This window comes from Xiphophorus hellerii, chromosome 16 (genome assembly GCF_003331165.1).
Source record: "Xiphophorus hellerii strain 12219 chromosome 16, Xiphophorus_hellerii-4.1, whole genome shotgun sequence".
Taxonomy (NCBI): Eukaryota; Metazoa; Chordata; class Actinopteri; order Cyprinodontiformes; family Poeciliidae; genus Xiphophorus; species Xiphophorus hellerii.
The window spans coordinates 20,935,217-20,953,840 of NC_045687.1; the positions used below are offsets into that span (position 1 = coordinate 20,935,217).

The window sequence follows — 18,624 nt, forward strand, 5'->3', positions numbered from 1 at the left end:
ACGCTGTGCAATTTGTTGTGTGGGTCTGTTGTGAGGTCTACGCTAAAACCTTAGACCAGAAATGAGGTGAACCTTCTTTCCCCTTTGTCTGAACATGAGCAGGAGCCAGCAGGGGGCCAGGGCCACACCTGATCCCGATTGGCTTAGATGACCGCTGTCAGACAGAAGGCCCCGCCTCCAGCAGCAGCTGTGCATAATATAAAACCACTTCAGCAAAAAGACTCAGACAGTTCCTGTTTTGCTGCACTTGCCATCTTGAGTGTGCAGTTAAAGGGTCCGTTTAAAAAAAAAGAAAAAGCACAACAGGAGGATGTGGCGCTGGTATTTCCCTCTACCGGCGCCTCTCAACTGTAGTTGATAAAGGATGATCCAGGACGGCCAGAGTTAGTGGTAAGAGTTTTGTTTTTCTCAAATAATTTAATTTCCTCTGGGGGTAGGGGAGAAAGTGATGTTATTTATGTTATACTCTGTCTGATTTAGGTGTTTTAAGTTATATTTCTGATATATATATATATATATATATTTTAGTTTTATTACACAGCCTCTCTACAGGAGAAGCGAATCTCTTTCATAAAGCTCTCACAACAACTGCATACTGTTTTTTCAAGCTCTACATGTTTCCTGTTCCCCTTCCTATTAAAGTATGTGTCAGTTTGATCACATTTGTGCTCGCATGAATTTTGATCTTTTTAGGCTCAATTAAGCAGACCTAAAGATTTAGTGAGTCTTCAAACCGGACGATGTGAGGCCTCGGTCGGCATTTTCGCTTCGTGACAGGTCAGGTTCTACACAGTAGTGCCGGACAATGCTCCCTGACTTACTTACAAACAGATCACCACCTGCTTCTTCCATGGACAATTCACCGTCTGGCTTTTGTCGAAGTGGGACACTTCAGGCACTTTTGAGGAAGGAGAAGTTGAGAGTGGAAAATATATTTAAAAGTCACTCTTAACCTTGATGTCAAACTGCTGAAGGCTTGTGGCCATCTGCCACAACTAACTGGTGGTTTGAGAAGACAGAGGAGAGAGGCACAAGAAACTGATGTAAGAGTACTTTATTGTAGAGAAGTAAAAAGTTTAAAACAATGGAAGGACAACGCTTAGTGGCTGGCAGCATAATGTCAGCCCTCTTCCAGGAAGGCAGAACCGTCAAACAGATCGCCAGGCCAGATGCAGCTTCTGTGGAGAGAAAACGCACGAGAGACGACATTAAGTCGACTGTTGAAACGGGAGCGAGTAATGCAAAATTGGAGAGTAGTAGGAGAAGAAAGCAGGTGAGTGAGAAGGGTAAAATAGAATAGGAAAACCCTTCATCGTCCCCTGGTGGGGAAATTCAGGTGTGAAAGTAACAACAAGCAAGTCGGAGGATGTAGATTCACACGAGGTAAAAATATGACAACAGAAAATAAGCACGGCGAAATAAATAGCCTAAGGAAAAAAATACAAACTTTTATTCAAGAAATGACTGAGTAGGATAATTTGCGGTCCAGGGGAAGGTAAAGTGTACCCCAAGGTACAAAAAAGATTTTATTAGAGCTACAGAATGCAGCTTTTACAAAAAAATATATCTTATTTGTGAAGACTGTCTTTGTTGAGACAGATAATCTGTGAAAAGATCAATCTCCACCTTCTCCCTGATCCACTATTGCCTTCTGAAGAAATGCACCAAAAACAACCAGTCAGCGCCTGGGATAGTGTCTCAGCGCTGTCAATCAATCTTGTGAATGTGCTGCTAAATGTGCTAATGGCGGAGAAACGACTTACAGTTCCAGGACAACTGTCTATCCACCGTTATCGGTGGCTATGCTAACTAGCCTTAGCGTGGTTGACAGCGCTAAGACCCTCCTCCTGACTCTGATCGGTTGTTTCTGGTTAGTACTGGAAGCACTAGTAAAAAGAAGAGGAACTAGATTTTTTTTTCACATATTATCTCATACCATCACAACATTGTCACTGTTTTAACAAATATGCAAAAAAACATATTTTTTCAAATAAAAGGCTTTAAGACAGCACTCTTTAAAACTATACTCAGTAAGCTGGTTTTTTTTGTTTGTTTGTTCATTACAACTGGATCATATTTTATTTAGATCGTTGTGTAAATTCCCTTCCAGTTCCAGTCATAAAGCACTTTAAGCTCAATGACAAGGCTGATTAAAGTCCTGCAGAAGAACACTCACTGTAACGTACAAACAGGTCAGGGAGTGAACGATAAAAATTAAGAAAAAAAGTCTATAAATAGGAATAAATCATTAGCATAAGACAAGTCCATCCATAGTGAAGGGGAAGCAACAATAAAAACTCCATCATGTTCCAAATTTGTCAGTAGAACCATTGAAAGCGTCTGGTCTGACGATCCGAGGGAAGAAATTGGACTGGAATCATTTTACACTGAATTCATAGACACAACCTGAAATGTTGGAGACATGTTTATCTTTTTTAACTGGACCAGTCATAAAAATCAAGTGGTGGCACCAGTAGAGTTAGGGAAGCTAATCCCTAAAAGCAGAACGTCATAGTTATCTTTTAGACAGAAAAGGTTTAAGTTTTAAGAAACGCCATAACCAGAAAAGGCTGGATTTCACCCCAAACTCTACTTGACTATGCATTTTTATCCCCAATCATGTAAAATTTCTTCTCTAAGTCATCCACAGAGTTATAGTCCTGCAGGCCGAATATTCTTTCTTGTTGACATCTGGTCAGCTCTTGTTGAGTACAGTGGGCCCAGCCCTGGCTATTTAAAGCAGTCATAACTTTGTCAGTGCCGAACTGGTACACATGAACCACAACCTTCGAGTCTCTGAGTCCAACATGTCCCTGAAGATTTACAGCATGGTTACTTCTTTTTTTGTTGATTTTTGAGCTTTTAAGTGTAGCTCGACGGAAAACTTTTCGAGGAGGATCTGATAGGAAGTAGACCTGCAACATTTCCATCCCAGGCCTGAGTCATTTAAAAAAAAAAAAAAAAAAAAAATCAGATGTGGACGACTAATTTGAAGCCGAAAAAGTAGAAGCTGTGGCATCTGTTTTCCACCAGCTCATCTCCGGTCCACTCCGATGGCTTGTGACTCACTAGTGGGAAGTGTCGGGCTGGTTTCAGTGCTGACATCTGCGTCCGAGCACTTGCTTTCTGCGCGAGCGAGCCTTTCATGTCGAGCTCGGTCCGTTTGTGTCGCTGGGACAGAGCAAACAATGATCATTATTTACTGACGGCGTCGGCAGCAGGAAGTTGGGTCGACTGACGGGACCTTTTCGGTTCACCAGGAACAGAGGCAAACGGAAAGGACTTCCTCTTTGTTTGTCTTTTTTTTTTCTTTTTACATCTGTGGATGTTGGGATGGTCTTGCAGACGATGGAGCAGAGCTCGTGCACGGAGGATCGCATCCAGCACAGTCTCGAGCGCTGCCTCTGCCACCTGGGAGTTGACTCTCCCGACAAGAAGCTCTGGAATGGTAAGACAGGAACATGTCTGCTTTCAGTGTTACTGACGTCTGTAGGATGAAAAATATACACATGTAAATTATGAGACAACTAGCTAGACAAAAGCTAACTGCATGACAACTTTTCTAGCTCGGTTAGAGAAAGTGGGAAATGAAAGTGGTGACTCGCGCGCGCGCGCGCGTCGTCATCCCACACCGGTTTTGAAATATCTAGTTTCATTCATAAAGTCATAGAGAAGAGAAACTGGAGTGTGGATAATATGGGGGGGCATTCGCCACTTCTTTGTGGGTATGAATCGTCGGAACAACCCGTTAGCGGATTTACATCAGAATGAACCCCCACGAACAAAAAAAATAATTTTTTTTTAAAGAGACGGATAGAGAGAGAGAACCGCGCCTCGGCTCACAGGTTGTGTCTGTTTTCGTCTTTCGAATAAGCTGGACTGTGCATAAGCCGCTGGTGTTTGGAGGAACTTGTGAAGCGGCATCCCCACAACTTCCTCATCCTTCTGCAGAAAATACTGCAAAAAACAAAGGAGGTGAGTTTGAAAAAAAAAAAAAAAAAAAAAAACCACACGCACGCAACCCGCATCCACGTCTGAAATCTGTTTCAGTTCAGATTTTGAATTGTTCCGCAGGTTCTGGAGGAGTGCCAGTATGAACTGGTGGTTCCCCTGACTCTCCTGTTCTCTGCTGCTCTTCTCAAAGTGAGTTTTGATTGTTTGCTTTGAGGAAAAGGAACAAGTGCGCACTGTTCCCTTTTTTCAATTTTGGTTATGCATTCAGTCAACTTTTTTTTTTTTCTCCATTTCTCTTTTATAGAGCCCACATTTAGGCGCAGGATGCTGTGTTCTCCAGGAGGCCTACCTGTTGTTCCACCAGTTCCTGGCCTGGCCCGAGCCTTGCAGCTCCGCCAGCAGACGTTTACTCGTGGTCATCGAGCAGGAGATTCGAGCGCCAGGTGGAACAAACGTTTTCATAAAAATGCTTAGAAAACGTATTTGAACATTCAAAAAATGTAGTTTAGTTTTACGTTTTCGCATTTTTTTTTATTTGCAAAGGCCAGGACAGTTCATATTAAAACTGCAGAATGTAACTTTTACAAGAATATACCTATATGTTTTTTTTTTTTTTACATAATTGTTAAAACTATCACCATGTCATGACAGTATAACGTGAGACAGAAAATCTGTGAAAAGATCGATTTACTCCACCTTCTCCCTGACCTACTTTTGCCTTCTGAAGAAATATACAGCTTCTGCATAAAAACAACCAATCAGAGCCAGGAGGAGGGTCTTGGTGCTGTCAAATACACTTGTGAACACGCTGCTAAATGTACTAGTGGCGGGGAAACAGCTCATCATTACAGGAAAACTGTTTATCCACCGTCATCATTGGCTACACCAACTAGCAATAGCATTCACGATGCGCTTTGTTGCCTGAGAGAAGCTGTATAGTAGCAGAGAGTCTTTACTTTAGTCTTGACAATGCCGAGAGCCTCTGGGCTCTGATTGGTTGCTTCCAGTTAGCACTCGGAGAATACAGAGGAGCTTGACGTTTTCACGGATTGTCTCTCTCATACTGTACTGTCACGGCATACTGCCAGTTTCAACTCATATGTACAAACATATATTTTGTAAAAGTTACATACTGCAGCTTTTAATCAACATTAATGTAAGTGTGTCCCAGGTAGCCAAAACATGTTAAAGTACAGTTGATCCCCCGTCTATATGCAAATGTTTATATATTTTTTTCGGTGGCATTTAACTCCAAATAATTTGTGGAAATTTTGACAAAAACAACCAAAATATTTGTGTGAAATATTGCTTGCACCATGAAAAAAAGAGAATCATTGATGAACCCCACTTCTGTCTTGTGTATGTTTCCATCAATTTGCTTTGAGAAGTTTTTAGTTGTGGAGTCTGAACTATTAAAACATTTACAGAGCTATTGGATCCTGTTCACACATTATTGCCTTTTTATTGCAGGTATTTCATTTCAGCGACTGGTAAGGACAGAGCAGGCTATTTCCCCTGACCTTAACTGCTCTAAAACCTTGTAAGTACACGGTTCAGCTTCACAGTAACAAAAACGAAATTACAGATCGGATACATCTTAAATATCTGTAAATGTCTGTATCAGAGTGGTCCTGTTGGTGAGTCCAGATGCTGACGCCCCCCAGGAGGTCCAGCTGACCTCTGAGCAGCTCAGTACCATGCATTACTCCAGCAGGAACATCATAACAACTCTTATCCTGCACAGCTTTCAGGCTGCTTTCGGTACCAAACTGGACCTGCGGGTTCTCCACGCAGCCCTGCAGGTAAACACCCGAAAACACGGATGACATTTTGGTTGTCGTGCCACTTTGTTCTTGTCTTTTGTCAAAGAACGTCCTTGTTGATTTAACCTCAGGAGAAAGAGCTGTATGAGCTGGAGCAGCTTTATGAGACGATAACTGGCAGCATGGAGACGGCAACCTCTGGGGCGGATCACACAGCTGCCAGGGAGGGACTACTCCGCAGCTTGGAGAAGCTCAGAGAAAGTCTCTCTGTCCCTTCTGGTTGCTCAGAGACCGGTGAGGCACAAAGACAAGCCCCGTATACAGTGCCTTCCAAAACTATTCTCCTTTTCCAGATTTAGTTGTGATGCATCCTCAAGTTTCAAAGTATTTTATTGGGGTTGTGTATAGTGGCCCAACACAAAGTAGTGCATAGGTTTGTGAAATGTTTTCTCCATATGTATATGCATTCAAGCTCCTTGAGACAGGACAAGTAAGTCTTCTGTGGTTTGTCTGTACCACCTTTACACATTTAGAGACTAATACTTCTGGGATTTCAATTGTTTGTTGAGAAATAGCTCAAACTCCAGATTGCTTGGAAAGTACCTGTGGTTGTGATGTCTTGCCACAGTTGCTCAATAGGACTGACTGGGTTTTTCTAAACATGACCAAGTTTTGGATCTAAAGCATTCCATCATTTCTCTGGCTGTAAGTTTAGAGTTGTCATCCAACTGGAAGATGAACCTCCAACCCCTCTCAGGTCTTCTGTAGTCTGTTGAAAGTTGTTTTCCTGTATTGCCTTGAATTTAGCTCTTTCCATTTCCCCATCAACTCTGACCAGCTTTCCTGCTCTTGCTGAAGAAAATGGTGTCTATGGAACAATGTGCATTAGCAGCTTTCTGCCACATGTAGTGTTTTGTATTGATCCCAAAAAAGTTAAATTTATGACACATTTGACCAGAGCACCTTCTTCTACACGATTGGCTGCTTTGAATCCAAAGCCACCTAAACGGTGGATGGCCGCGTTATAGTAAACTTGCAGTTGAACCATTCATCAAAGCTCAGGATATTGTTTTATAACCTAACCCTGCTTTAGACTTCTCCACCTTTCTGATGTGTTCCTTGGTCTTCATGGTGTTCTTTGTTATCTAATGTTCTCAAATAAAACCTCTGAGACCTTCACAGAACAGTTTGATTTATACCAAGGTTAAATTATTTACTAATTATGTGACTTTGTAGGCACGTGAGTTTATTTAGGGGTATCAGAGTAAAGGGGGAAAATTCCCATGTGCAAATTGAATTTCAAATTTTTACAAATTATTTTCTAGATTCTTCTAGAAAGTTATGTTTTACCCTTCATTGGTAGGGGGGTAGATAAAAAATCCCTGCCACAAACCTGAAATACATTCAGACAAACCTGAATGTATTTCAGGTTTGTGGTGCTTTAAGAGAGTATGAATACCTTTGCAAGGCCTGTGAATTATACACAGTTCTCTGAAACTAAGTTGTGACGTATATATTCTCACTTTTTGTTTGAGCCAAGGATCTCTTTCTCATTTTAGGGTCTTTAGAGAGCCTAACGCTGCCCTACCCCAAATGCCACACATGCTTATGGGATGAGGACAACTTCGGTAATTCAACATATTCCATCTTCCCTTAGCTTCTGTGCATCAGTATTGTTTCCCCAACTCTCGTTCCTGTCTTCTCGTTCATCCAGATGTTCTAAAAGACCTGCTTTTAGTCGATTCTGACCTGGACTCCCCTCCAGAATGTTTCCCCAAAATCGACGAGGATGACACTTTTGACACTAGTATCGACGAGGAAGACGAGCAGGACTCCTCGAGCAAACGGGACGATCCGTTTCAAAGCCATCGGATCTCCACCGCCTCGTCTTCCTCGAGGGACTCTACCTTCTCGGGATACTCTCTCTCCTCCAGCTGGTCCGTGCCATCTGCTTCATCAGGAGTGGAAAGCGACTTCAGCGAGGACACAGCGCACGAGGACACCGAGGAAGGGCAAGGCAGCCAACTGAAAGTCAGAAAGAAACCCAAGAAAAAGTCCAAATCCCTCTTGGGATTGGAGCGATTCTCCTTGCTCTTCAAGACTCCGCACAGTCCGAGCACATCTCGCCGCGTCCGGAGCATGGGCTACAACGGAGACATCACCAAAGACTACCTGATGACGGGGGCACAGCTCAAACACTCCGGGACCCCCATGAGACATATTCGTCATCTCAATGTGTCCACGGCCCCCGTAGATCCTTCCGCTCCCCAGAGGCACATCTGCGTCCGCAGGAGGCCGATTCTGAGCTGCAGCGAGGCGAATGAGGCGGAAGTGCTGACCGTTGTCAAGGTGGTCGCGTTCGGGGGTGACAGAGAGGCTGGGAGGCTCGCTCGGGCGTACAGCGACCTGCAGCAGAAAGAGAGAAAGTGTCCCCAGCTCACAAGGACGTGCAAACTGCAGTTTTACTTTGTTCCCACCAAGAGGAAAAGTGTAAGCCCAGGAGCAGGACACATGCCTGCAGAAGGGCAGGTACTGCGTACTCTCCGCAAGAAATTTGATGCTTTTTCTTCAGAGAAATCTTTAAGGTGTCTAGCTTAATTTTTCTTTATTGTGACAGGAGTCAAATTGCCAAGAAGTGGAGGACAGTACAACAGATATAGCCCAGATGTTGGGTATGATGGACCCCTGGTATGAGCGCAATGTCTTCAGTCTGCTGAGCTTGTCCTCCGAAGTTCTCTGTGAGGTAAATAACTCCAGAATTATCATTCTTTTGCAGAAGGCAATATAGGCTAGGAGTTTTTTACTTGGAATAAATAACATTTATTTTTGTAGAACCACCAGAAGCAAATCGTGGTACTTTTTTTTTTTAGTTTGAACGCAGACTGAAGATGTAAGCTTGAAGTTTAGTGTGAAGAGCTAATTGGGGTGCCTCATTTATCTCACCAGTGAGGACGATGGTGAAGGATGTAAGGATGTAAACTGTCCACTGTTGGGGAACTGTCTTTATTGGACGCAATATTTGGCACATTAATTACTTTATCAAGTCATCTATTTATTTCAATATTTATTGCCAATTCTGGTAGGAGCAGTCCAAAACTGGTGCTCCGTAGTTATGATATTTGTTTTAAAAAGCAAACCTTAGATAACCCCTGCTGTTGTTTCTTTTTCCCCTAATTTCCCACGACTCAGGGAGCTCCCAAGGAGGACGACGTCTCCGGCGGCACCGGCGCCACGGAGCACCGCCTCCCCCTGCTGGCCGACTTGGTGCTCTATTACTGCAGACACGCCGATCAACCCGTTCTGGTGCAGCTCTACCAGGCTGAGGTCAGACGTCAACCTCACGCAGCAGCACATATCGAACACATCGGCCTCGCTCCCTGTCTTAAATGTTCTGGGTCCTTCCTTTGCACAGCTGACCCTGGAAGGGGGAGAGAAGAGAAAGGAAGTGTTCATTCATTCCTTGGAGCTCGGACACACAGCTGGAGCAAGAGCTGTTAAAGCCATGGGTTGGTCACACTCTGCGACACACACACACACACACACACACATAAATAAAAGCAGCGAAAACACACGTGTTTGTGTTGATTCATATGTGCTGCATTGTTTATGAAGGCGCTGTGAGCAAAAGGTTGGGAATAGATGAAGAGCGGGAGGCTGTTCCTCTCACCCTCAATGTGGCCTACAACAAGGTATTGTTCCTTTACGCACCCTTCCTGCTTTGCAAACAAAAGTTTCTATTTCCGCCGGCCCCAAACTAATCCCAACTGCATCCTGTTTACAGGTGGCCGTCAGCGGGAGGAGCCACTGGATGCACAAAGAGGCGGTCTGCACCTCCATCAACCTTCAGAAGACATGCAGAGAGTCCAAACAGCTGGGTCAGTCTACACACCTACGGAGCTAAATTGGGGCCATAAAAGAAAAATAATTTAAAATTGGGGGGGAAAAAAGCTTTCCTATAAACAACCTTTATGGCCCCATTTTAGCTCCAGCCACACCCCAACTCTGCTGCTTCACCTTCTACATGAAGTGCTTTAAGTTCATTTTCCAATTTTTCTTTCTTTGTTTGTTTGTGTTTTTTTTTTTCTCCTGTATCCAGATTCTAAAGAGGGCCTGCAGCTGACAATGACAGAGGTTGTGAAGAAGCAGAGCTCCAAATCTAAAAAGGGTTACAACCAGGTGAAGGGTGGCTTTATAGTTACAAAGTCTACTTTGCAATCCCGTTTTAAAGCCACAACCCAGTAAAACCAATCAATCTCACATCAGCAACAGTGAACCACCTCCACAACATCGTGTCATGGTCAGCTTTTCTCTATTTTAGTGTAGATCATTATTTAATCAGGGTAAAATCCACCCTCCTGAAAACAAACCTGCATGCACACTTTCCTCTGGTGACGTCACAGAAGGCAAAAGGCAACAAGTCAGTTGGTTTGAGTAATTTCATGTGCATATTTTTTGCTTTTTCCTCCGCATTTGTATGTTTTTAAACCAATTCCGCATTCAAAAGCGTTTACTTGCGGTCTGTGCAGCTGCAGCAGAACCATAACTCAAGTGACGGTGACCGAGAGGCGCAAACAGCGTAACGGGCTGCCAACTCCAAAACAGGCAAATACAAAAAGCAAAATGCAACAGAAAAATGTTGCAAATAATTTTTAAAAAGTGCTGCATTCTCAGAAAATAGAAGCAAAAATGCATTCCTTCAACAAAACGAAAAATGCTGGAACTACAGGCAAAAATAGAAGCAAAAGGGGAAATGCAGCAAAACAGAAGCTGCAAAGGCCACAAATTAGTAAGAACAGCAGCGAGTACGAAAGTCACTACTCTGCCAAAAAAAACTGGTTTCAGCTGTGCAGTTCAATTCTTGTACCTCTTGTGATGTCATCAACAAAAATACAAACAACTGAGTTTTCCGTGGGTTTTCTTATTTGCTTCTGTTTAATATCCCTTTATTTTGTTTAATCCTGTGGAGAAAATCCATACTTCTTTACCCAGCTCCATTTTTATTCTCGTTCATTCATCAGTAAAACTTGTGGATAGTTTCTTTAAAAAATAAAAATGGACTGACTCTTGTGTTCGGGGCAGATCTTGCTATCAGAAGTGAAGGTGGACAAGATGCAAGTGACTGCCCAAGGGGATGGGAGCACGTTTGCTGTTTGCCTGGATCAAGACAAAAAGACGTTCATCCAAAGTGTGAAGAGGTAACGAAGTCCACCGTTGGGTTGAGAGAAGCGGAACGTGGTTTTTTGGGGGTTTTTTTCCCCCATCCAAAGCAAACTTTCTTAAAAATAAATGCATTTTTAAAGATTGTTTGTCCGGTCTCTAGGTGCGAGGTGTCGCTGTGCAGCAAACCAGGCAGCAGTTCGGACTGGAGGTCTTACAAAACACTACCGGGCCAAATCCAGCCCCTCCACCCAACGTTCTGCTCCCTGCTCTGCCTTCCCGTCACTGCCTTCTCCGCTGCTGACCCCTGACCCCAGCTCTGTCTGACCATCCAGGACCCAAAGAACACACCGAGTGGGGAAAATCAAAGAATAGGGACAAAGAACAGGGTTTAACATTTCATTTCAGGAAGCCGATGTCTATTTATTAACAATTTAACATTAAAAATACATTTTGTGCTGTTGATATGTCCATATCGTTATTTAGAAAATACCGTTTTTTCTTAACACTTTGGTGTTAAAAGCTGTATTTTTCACTGTCTTACATCAGCAGTTTTTAAAAAAAAAAAATTTGGTGCTCTAATGGCGTCTTGGTTGATACCAAAAACTGGTAAAGGTACACGTTGTAATATTTCCAAAGTTTTTTTTATGTGTGGTAGCTTTAGTCTACTCAACAAGTCAGATGAAAACGTCACTAATGTTTCCTCAGTTCCAGCCAGAAGTAGACGCTCCTCATGGCTATAATCGCCCTAGTAATGTTTTGTTTTTTTCTAAAATGACAACGTACGTCTTTAATTACGTTTAATAACACGAATCGGGTTACACAAGTTTATATTTATAGTGATTTTTGTGGTAGTTTTGGTCAAGTTGAAGAGTTTAGAAGTAGTTCTTCTTTATTTATCAATCTATCCACTTTGTGCAGTTCAGTTCAGTTCAAAGCTACGTTGACGGAAATGAAATGTGGTGCCACCACCATACTTGCTCGTTAACACTGTTCTCATAGGTGAGAAATTCTAATCCCGGGAGAATATATTTTCTCTTTTTGGTAAATTAAATGTCTGAGTTTAAATTCTCTCACACATTATTCTGGCATTTAGAAAATAATCATTCTGAAGTGACCTAAAACAGAAAAGTTACATTTGATTTGACGTCAGACTAATGGAAAAAAAGTAATTTGCAAGTATTTGTCCATCCGGTTCTTGCTTTTACAAATCATTGAAGCTGATTGTTATATAAGAAACGCTTCATTAAAAGCCCAGCTTTAATATAGTATTTATGCGCATAAAGAATAAATTAAAACTTGCTGCCTCTACTATGTGTCACTAATTTGCCAACATCCATAGAAAACTGACTTGGTGATATTTTTGAATTTTGTTTTAAAGTCAATAACCAATTTATGTGTATGATCATGTAAGCTATTTATTTCCATGTGGTCGTAATCATATAATTTATATTTGATTCATTCTTAATTGATTCTCAACTCAAATAAAATCATATTTTTTTCCATCGCAAAAAAAATATTTTTTTTAGCCTTATGAGGACAAAAAAAAAATAGACATTTGAATTATTTACAAATGTCTTTAAATCAACATGAATTCGGTGAAACACATGAACATAAGTCCACAGCCAGAGCTTCAACGAAATCATTTACATCAAAACAGAATTATGTGTTTGAAAAATATGTATCACTTTACCTCAACTTTACAATCTCGCACTACTTTGTTTTGATTTATCACACAAAATTCTTAAGCATTGGGAGAAAAATAACTTTTTTTTAGTAGTTTTACTCTTTATGCTGGTATTATCACATAAAGTTTATTACCCTGGCCTAATATATTTACATTACCTGATGTATATTGCTTTCATACGTTTTATGTTCAAAATGTTGATTTGGATTTAGATTTGTTTGGTAATTATGTTAAAAATGTTTATTTCAATTTGTAAAATACCTGATTTTTCACGTAACTTTATATTTAGTCCATTTGATAACATCATTTTTAAATATTGAATTTTATGTCACGATCAGTTACTAAGCCTTTCTAACCAGTGCTGTTTTTACTCTCGTATTCGTTGTGGACTTTAATCGTCACACTAAAACGTTGGCGGCTTCTCTGGCGCACTGCAGCATCCGGACCACGAGGAGGCGCTGTAGCCATGAAAATGTCTCGTCAGGCGTCTACTTGTAGTTGCAGTTACTGGCCGCATGGACCGCCCCCCCTGACTGCAGCAGGTGTGTTTTGAACTAAACACGGAGGAGAAGAAAACCCTCTGGATGTCGTGTCGGCACCAAAAGCGGGAAATGAAAAGTAAAAGAGTTTGAGGAAGGAAAAGGAAAAACACCGGGTACGGCATACATTTCTAACTTTGTGTCACTCTTTCTCTTCTTATCTTGCGGGCTTGGCGTGACGTGGACAAATGTACAGTACGTCTTGACGTCCTGCTGGGACAGGTGTATCCAGCCTGACAGGTGTTCCTCTCCGTTCTCTCCCTTGTTTCTGAACTAACATATTTGCGCTTCGAGGTGCGATGCTCATGTATCTAAATGTAAATAAAAAGTTTGGGGATGTGTTTGCTATAATGTTAAGCATGAACAGACATTTTATACGCTGCGCCTTTAAGTCGGCTTGTTCTTTTATCTATACTATGGTAAACCTGATCAACAAGATGCGTTGTTTCCTGTTACATACAAACTAACAGCAACAAATAAGACATTATAAAATCTTTTAACACTTGAATGGTCTATTTGAGGGTTTTTTATGTTTTTTTGATCGTTTATATTTCAAATAATAGATTATTACAGGTGATATTAACATTATGACATTAAACAAGTGAGTGTTTTGGACTTCCTCGTTGAATATGAGGATGGTAATGTGGTGATGAATCTACACAGGAAAACCACTGACACGTTGCCACTTCAAAAGTATACATACCCTATGAGGTTTTTCATTTCCTACAAGTTTTTCCACTTTCTTTTCACAAATTCTCACTTTTTGATTAAGGTCTTCACTTTAACTAGGCCATTCCAACATGTCAAAATGATTTGGCATTTTTACTTTCCAGTCAGCAAAAGAAAACTCAGTTAGAGCTGCAATTGCCACGACTTAAAAATAAAAACAACAAACATAGACAAAAAAAACAACAACATAATTTTGAATATCTATGATAGGAAATTTGTTGTGATTTTTTAAAGAACCACCATTTTATCTATATTTTGAGAATTTAAAACGAAGATAAAAAAGGACAGATCTTTTTTTTGATAATAGATTATTGCAGGTGAGGATTTTAATGTGCAGATTCATCTTATCTAATAATTAGATCTTATTTTAGATCTAATAAGAACATCAGCTCTAAAAGCATATTAATACTACTTTTAGTGTCATTCTTTGTGGGAATTCAGTGAAAATATTGAAGAGATAAACAAAAAAACAACCTGTGTTTGTTACTATGTCTAAATTTCAAAAACATTGTCTGGTTCTCTTCAATTTTAGCCAAAATTATTAAGAGCCATTTTGCCAACTTTGGACTACGAAGGTAACATAGTCACTTGATTGTGCTGTTAGATGGCACTGGAAAATACATAATATTGCCCAAATGCCCATTGTTATTAACGCCTTGAAATTGGGCCTCTGTCTCTTTAAAAACTCCTGATCTTTCTGAAGCTCTGCTTTGAGGAAGTCATCACATCGCTTCTTTATTAACCCTTTAACGAGGTTTTTACCAGCGTTGCACTGAGAAGCAGCTCCTATAGTGAGCTCAGCAGATGCACAGTTCTACCAGGTGTTTGCTAATTGCTGCTGGCTAGTCTGCAGGAGCTGAGTGGAGGAGTCGCGGGGAGGGCTGCTCTGCGAGGCAGAAGCTTGGAAACTGCAGCTCTGAGGAGGAGCTTTGTACTCAAAGGCGAATTTAGGTCCACCCAGGCGTTTTGCACAGCTCAATGGTTGCCACGGGAGATTAAAGGATTTCTCAAAGACTCTGTATAAAAAGAAATACCTCACTAAGTTATTTCCTGTTTGTGTCTGCTTTTCTGAACCCCACCAGTTGCTCCATGTGACATCATATAAGAGACACTGCGCTGCTGGAGGACAACCATGAGGCGGAACAGACAGATCGACGTCAAGCGCGCCCTCATTCTGACGGCCACCTTCAGGTTCCTCTGCTGCTGCTCTAAAGCCTGTCTGCTCCCCTTCCTCACCCTGTACTTCCGCCAACTGGGCCTGTCTCCATCCATGACTGGCATCGTCATGGCCACCAAGCACTCCATAACCCTGGTATGGAGTCCAGCAGCCGGACTCCTCTCCAAGCGCTACAACAAGAGACGGGTGGTGATAAATTGCTCGCTCGTGTTTTCTGCTGCGGCCGTTGTGATGCTGCTGCTTCTCCCGTCTGTAGGGACGCCTGGCGCACAGAGCAGCACCTGTAACACCTCTGACCTGAGCTCTGGTTCAGGCCAAAGTCAGTTGAATGTTACCCCTAGTACTAGGAGTCAGACTTTGTCAACACATACAAATTTAGTCATTGCGACGTCGCCTAATAGCTCTATCAGTGAGTGGAAACTTGGTCCTGTAACAACTCCGCCTAATCACAATCATACAGAACACTCTGAAGTTCCTGTTTCACAAGGAAACTCATCTGAGGTGCCAATCATCAGTCAGACGGTAGCGAGCGTTGAGCATTCCACCACCTTAGTGAATGCAGCAAGGAATAAGAGGTCTGTGATCACATCGGACCGCTTTGAGGACCAACAGAAGGGCAGTTCGGGATTTCTCGCGAGCCTTAAGGAGATGGACATTCAGAACCAGCTCTTCTACTTGACGCTCATCATCGTGTTGGTGTGGGAGTTTGCGTCGGCTCCTCTCGAGTGGACAGCCGACGACGGGCTTTACGAGTATCTGGACTACGCGGACGCCTCAGACCGCCATGGCAGCGCCGATGTATGGGGTCTGTTCGGGGCGGTATGCGGGGTTGGGGGAGCCGGGCTTGTGGTCGCCCAGCTCAGTTGTCATGTAGCAGCCACTCACGCTTCCAGAAGCGCGGTGCATTTTTATTCCTACGCGGGCCTGGCGGTTCTAGCCCTGCCCGTAGGCGTCTACCTCCCTCTGTACCTGAACAGAAAGCGAGACAGGGCCAATGGGCTCCTTAAGGGTGTGCAGCTGGTTCACGGCTCCCCCCACGCTCTACTCTGCGCCTTCACCATCGTCCTGGTCGGTGTGGTGAATTCGGCTGTGGAGAACTTCCTGCTTTGGCAGATGGAGGATCACGGGAGCACTGAGCTGCACATGGGACTATGCCTCGCTCTTTCTTTGCTCTCACAGGCAGTCTTCCCCCTCCTGGCTGGCAGAGTATCCAAACTCCTAAGCCCAGGGAGGGTTCTCATCGTTGGGGCTGCCAGTCTCGGGTTGCAGTGCTTCTACTACTCCTTCCTTTGGGGACCCTGGGCGGCCTTTCCTGCACAGGTGCTGGGTACCTTGAGCAGCGGCGGCGTCTGGTGGGCTGTGAGGATCCAATGCGAGGACATCGCAACACCAGGGGCCGAACGAAGCGTCAGGAGGGTCTACGGTTCCCTGTGTCTGCACCTTGGGAGTGGACTCGGGAGTTTTGCCAGCGGGTTTGTGGCGCAGAGACTTGGGGTGACATGGTTGTTCAGAGGGGTTTCCATAGGAATTATGGCGTGGTGTGTGTGTCTTCCTCTTCTGCAGTGGAAAGCCCCACGCCAGCGCAGGATTAACTACTCGCGCCTTTTGGCAGCCGACGCAAGCGAGGCCAGTGACTCCGAATCTGAGCCAGAGAGAGACTGGCTGGATAAGGCTATGGAGGACGACCGAGGCAATAACAACTACGAAAGGCGAATCGGACACTAAAACTGACAGAGGTCCGGTGGTAAGAGATCAGAATTGGCTCTGATCAGTAATGAGCTGGTTAAACACACCTCAGCTAAAATTGTCCATCATTTTCAGTGTTGCACCAACAACAGCACTTCCCTTAATTGCCTTTTTGAGTTTCTTCAAGTCTTTCGGGATATGCCTGTACCATCTTTCTACATCTGCAGACTGAGACTTTTGCTCATTCTTCTTTGAATAAAGCCTCAGTCAGTCAGATTGGAAGGTGAGCATCTGTGACAATCATATTTTAAGTTGAATTCACAGATTCTCAATTGGATTAAGGTTTTCACATTGACTGGGTCAATCCGACACATGAACATGCATTAGTTGTAGGGTTGTTACTGCTAAAAGTTGAGGGTCTTTTGCAAAAAAAAAAATTTCTTGGTACTGCTCCATCCCTGCGGTAGAAAATCATCCCCATACGCGGCTAACACCACGTTTTGTGGTGGTAATGATGTGTTCAGGTTCATTGTGTCCAGTAAGGCATATTTTGACTTTAATAATTAGGGGCATGTGCTTTTGAGGCGGCAACTACTTCCTTTTTGAAATATGTGCGACACATATTTTCTTGACTGTTTTTATTATCGTTACAAAAAATAAAATGGTTCAAATTTAGAATCAGAGATCAAATGTTAGTGAGCAACAGCCTAGAAAAGCCCAGTTGGTGCGTCTATAATCAAACTTGTCCAAAATATATTATTAGAAGACAGTTTACGTCGGCAATGGAATTGATATATTTCCCCATCAGATTTGCAACATTGCCTGACTTGTCAGCCCTTATTACCACACGCCAGGTGACGATACTTGATTTTCTCCCCTGACAGGTTCCATCACCATCCAGAATTGCATTGCAGTTTAATTTTAGCAAAACATTCCAGCATCCTGCAGCACTTCAAGCTCTACCGAACGATTCTGCTATTCATCTCTGAGCCTCGTAAGAGTTTACATGTACATATTTGCAACGGTAAGGGTTGCGTAGGCTTAGTTGTGTTTTGAAAACAAAGCAGCAGGATTACACGGACCAAAAGTCCAACCTCAGTATGCAAGCTCAACAGCTTAGACCTCATGAGAGCAGAAACACGGCAGCCTCCTAGTGCAGAGTAAACTCAAAGCGTGTGCAGAGGGCCAGGCCAAACTGGACTGGCATCCTGTTACAACCCCACCCTGAGCTCTTCATCCTCCTCCACCTCTGACTGCTGCAGCCATCTTTTCTGTCCCTCACACTTGACACTAAACTGAAAATGTAGGATTAAACGGACGGAGATGGGCTCGTTCTTTGACTGTATGTATTTAACTTTAACTTAAGCACTATTTGAATGATTGCTTCTGGGTCTCTGTGGAGGACAATGCTGTCAAAGCTGTTTTTCAACATGAGTTTGTGCGAGAGATGGAGGCTTTATTTTGATCTGTTAATGTTAACAGGCGCGAACTTGAAGCTTGTCAGCAAGTGTTGGGATCTCTGTGAAGTCTAACGTTCCACCTCTTTCAATGCTGATCAATGTGCAAAGGCAGCTGTTGCGCAGTGGAAATGGACAGTTCTGTTTATTCATTGATGTCAAATGAATATGTCTTATACTGTATTTACAGTCTAATAAATATATTTGAACATAAACGCATTGTGACGAGAGATTCTTGAGGCCAAAAGCCCTTAAAATTCTTCATAGACCTTAAATGTTTTCGCATCGTGTTCATTTCAATAACAGGCTCCATAGAGATTAAGATTGTGATGTATTTTTAATTGAGTCAATACAACATAGTGCAAATTATTAAGAGAAAGGAAAGTAATCCATGATGCTAATTCATCAAAAACGTACCAGGAGTGTTGCTTTGATTCTTTAATCCATGTTTGAGAAATCCTTGAATCTCCCATGG

At 42.7% G+C, this 18,624-nt stretch overlaps 2 protein-coding genes and 1 long non-coding RNA gene across 5 annotated transcripts; 2 read left to right on the forward strand and 1 right to left on the reverse strand.

The window, feature by feature from the left end:
- Positions 1-225: 225 nt before the first annotated feature.
- Positions 226-11,337, forward strand: LOC116735130 (phosphoinositide 3-kinase regulatory subunit 5-like). 3 transcript variants are annotated; one of them, XM_032586761.1, is made up of 18 exons: positions 226-390; positions 3,261-3,448; positions 3,875-3,975; positions 4,075-4,143; positions 4,259-4,397; positions 5,425-5,494; positions 5,579-5,756; positions 5,849-6,011; positions 7,277-7,345; positions 7,432-8,246; positions 8,335-8,460; positions 8,907-9,041; positions 9,130-9,223; positions 9,330-9,406; positions 9,499-9,592; positions 9,814-9,893; positions 10,797-10,912; positions 11,038-11,337. In XM_032586761.1, the coding sequence occupies exons 2-18, from the start codon at positions 3,334-3,336 to the stop codon at positions 11,183-11,185; spliced, it is 2,589 nt and encodes an 862-aa protein (XP_032442652.1). In that variant the 5' UTR covers positions 226-390; positions 3,261-3,333; the 3' UTR covers positions 11,186-11,337. The 3 variants fall into 3 exon arrangements, with proteins under 3 accessions (XP_032442652.1, XP_032442653.1, XP_032442651.1); XM_032586762.1 differs by having other exon boundaries at positions 3,346-3,448; XM_032586760.1 differs by lacking the exon at positions 226-390 and having other exon boundaries at positions 1,714-3,448.
- On the reverse strand, positions 1,436-4,789 carry LOC116735143 (uncharacterized). Its single transcript, XR_004342337.1, has 2 exons — positions 4,752-4,789; positions 1,436-1,716 (listed from the first exon to the last, which is right to left on the reverse strand). It is a non-coding gene; the product is annotated as an uncharacterized LOC116735143 (long non-coding RNA).
- Positions 11,338-13,070: 1,733 nt separating the features above from the next.
- On the forward strand, positions 13,071-18,364 carry mfsd6l (major facilitator superfamily domain containing 6-like). Its single transcript, XM_032586771.1, has 2 exons — positions 13,071-13,216; positions 14,912-18,364. Exon 2 carries the CDS (start codon positions 14,962-14,964, stop codon positions 16,729-16,731), a length of 1,770 nt encoding a protein of 589 aa, XP_032442662.1. The 5' UTR covers positions 13,071-13,216; positions 14,912-14,961; the 3' UTR covers positions 16,732-18,364.
- Positions 18,365-18,624: the final 260 nt, after the last annotated feature.

Bases quoted from the DNA above. Each gene is read 5' to 3' on its own strand.
- LOC116735130 (XM_032586761.1), top strand. From the start codon at position 3,334: ATGGTCTTGCAGACGATGGAGCAGAGCTCGTGCACGGAGGATCGCATC. The intron at 8,461-8,906 runs GTAAATAACTCC...CCCACGACTCAG, and splicing joins CCTCCGAAGTTCTCTGTGAG to GGAGCTCCCAAGGAGGACGA. The intron at 9,042-9,129 runs GTCAGACGTCAA...TCCTTTGCACAG, and splicing joins TGCAGCTCTACCAGGCTGAG to CTGACCCTGGAAGGGGGAGA.
- mfsd6l (XM_032586771.1), top strand. From the start codon at position 14,962: ATGAGGCGGAACAGACAGATCGACGTCAAGCGCGCCCTCATTCTGACG.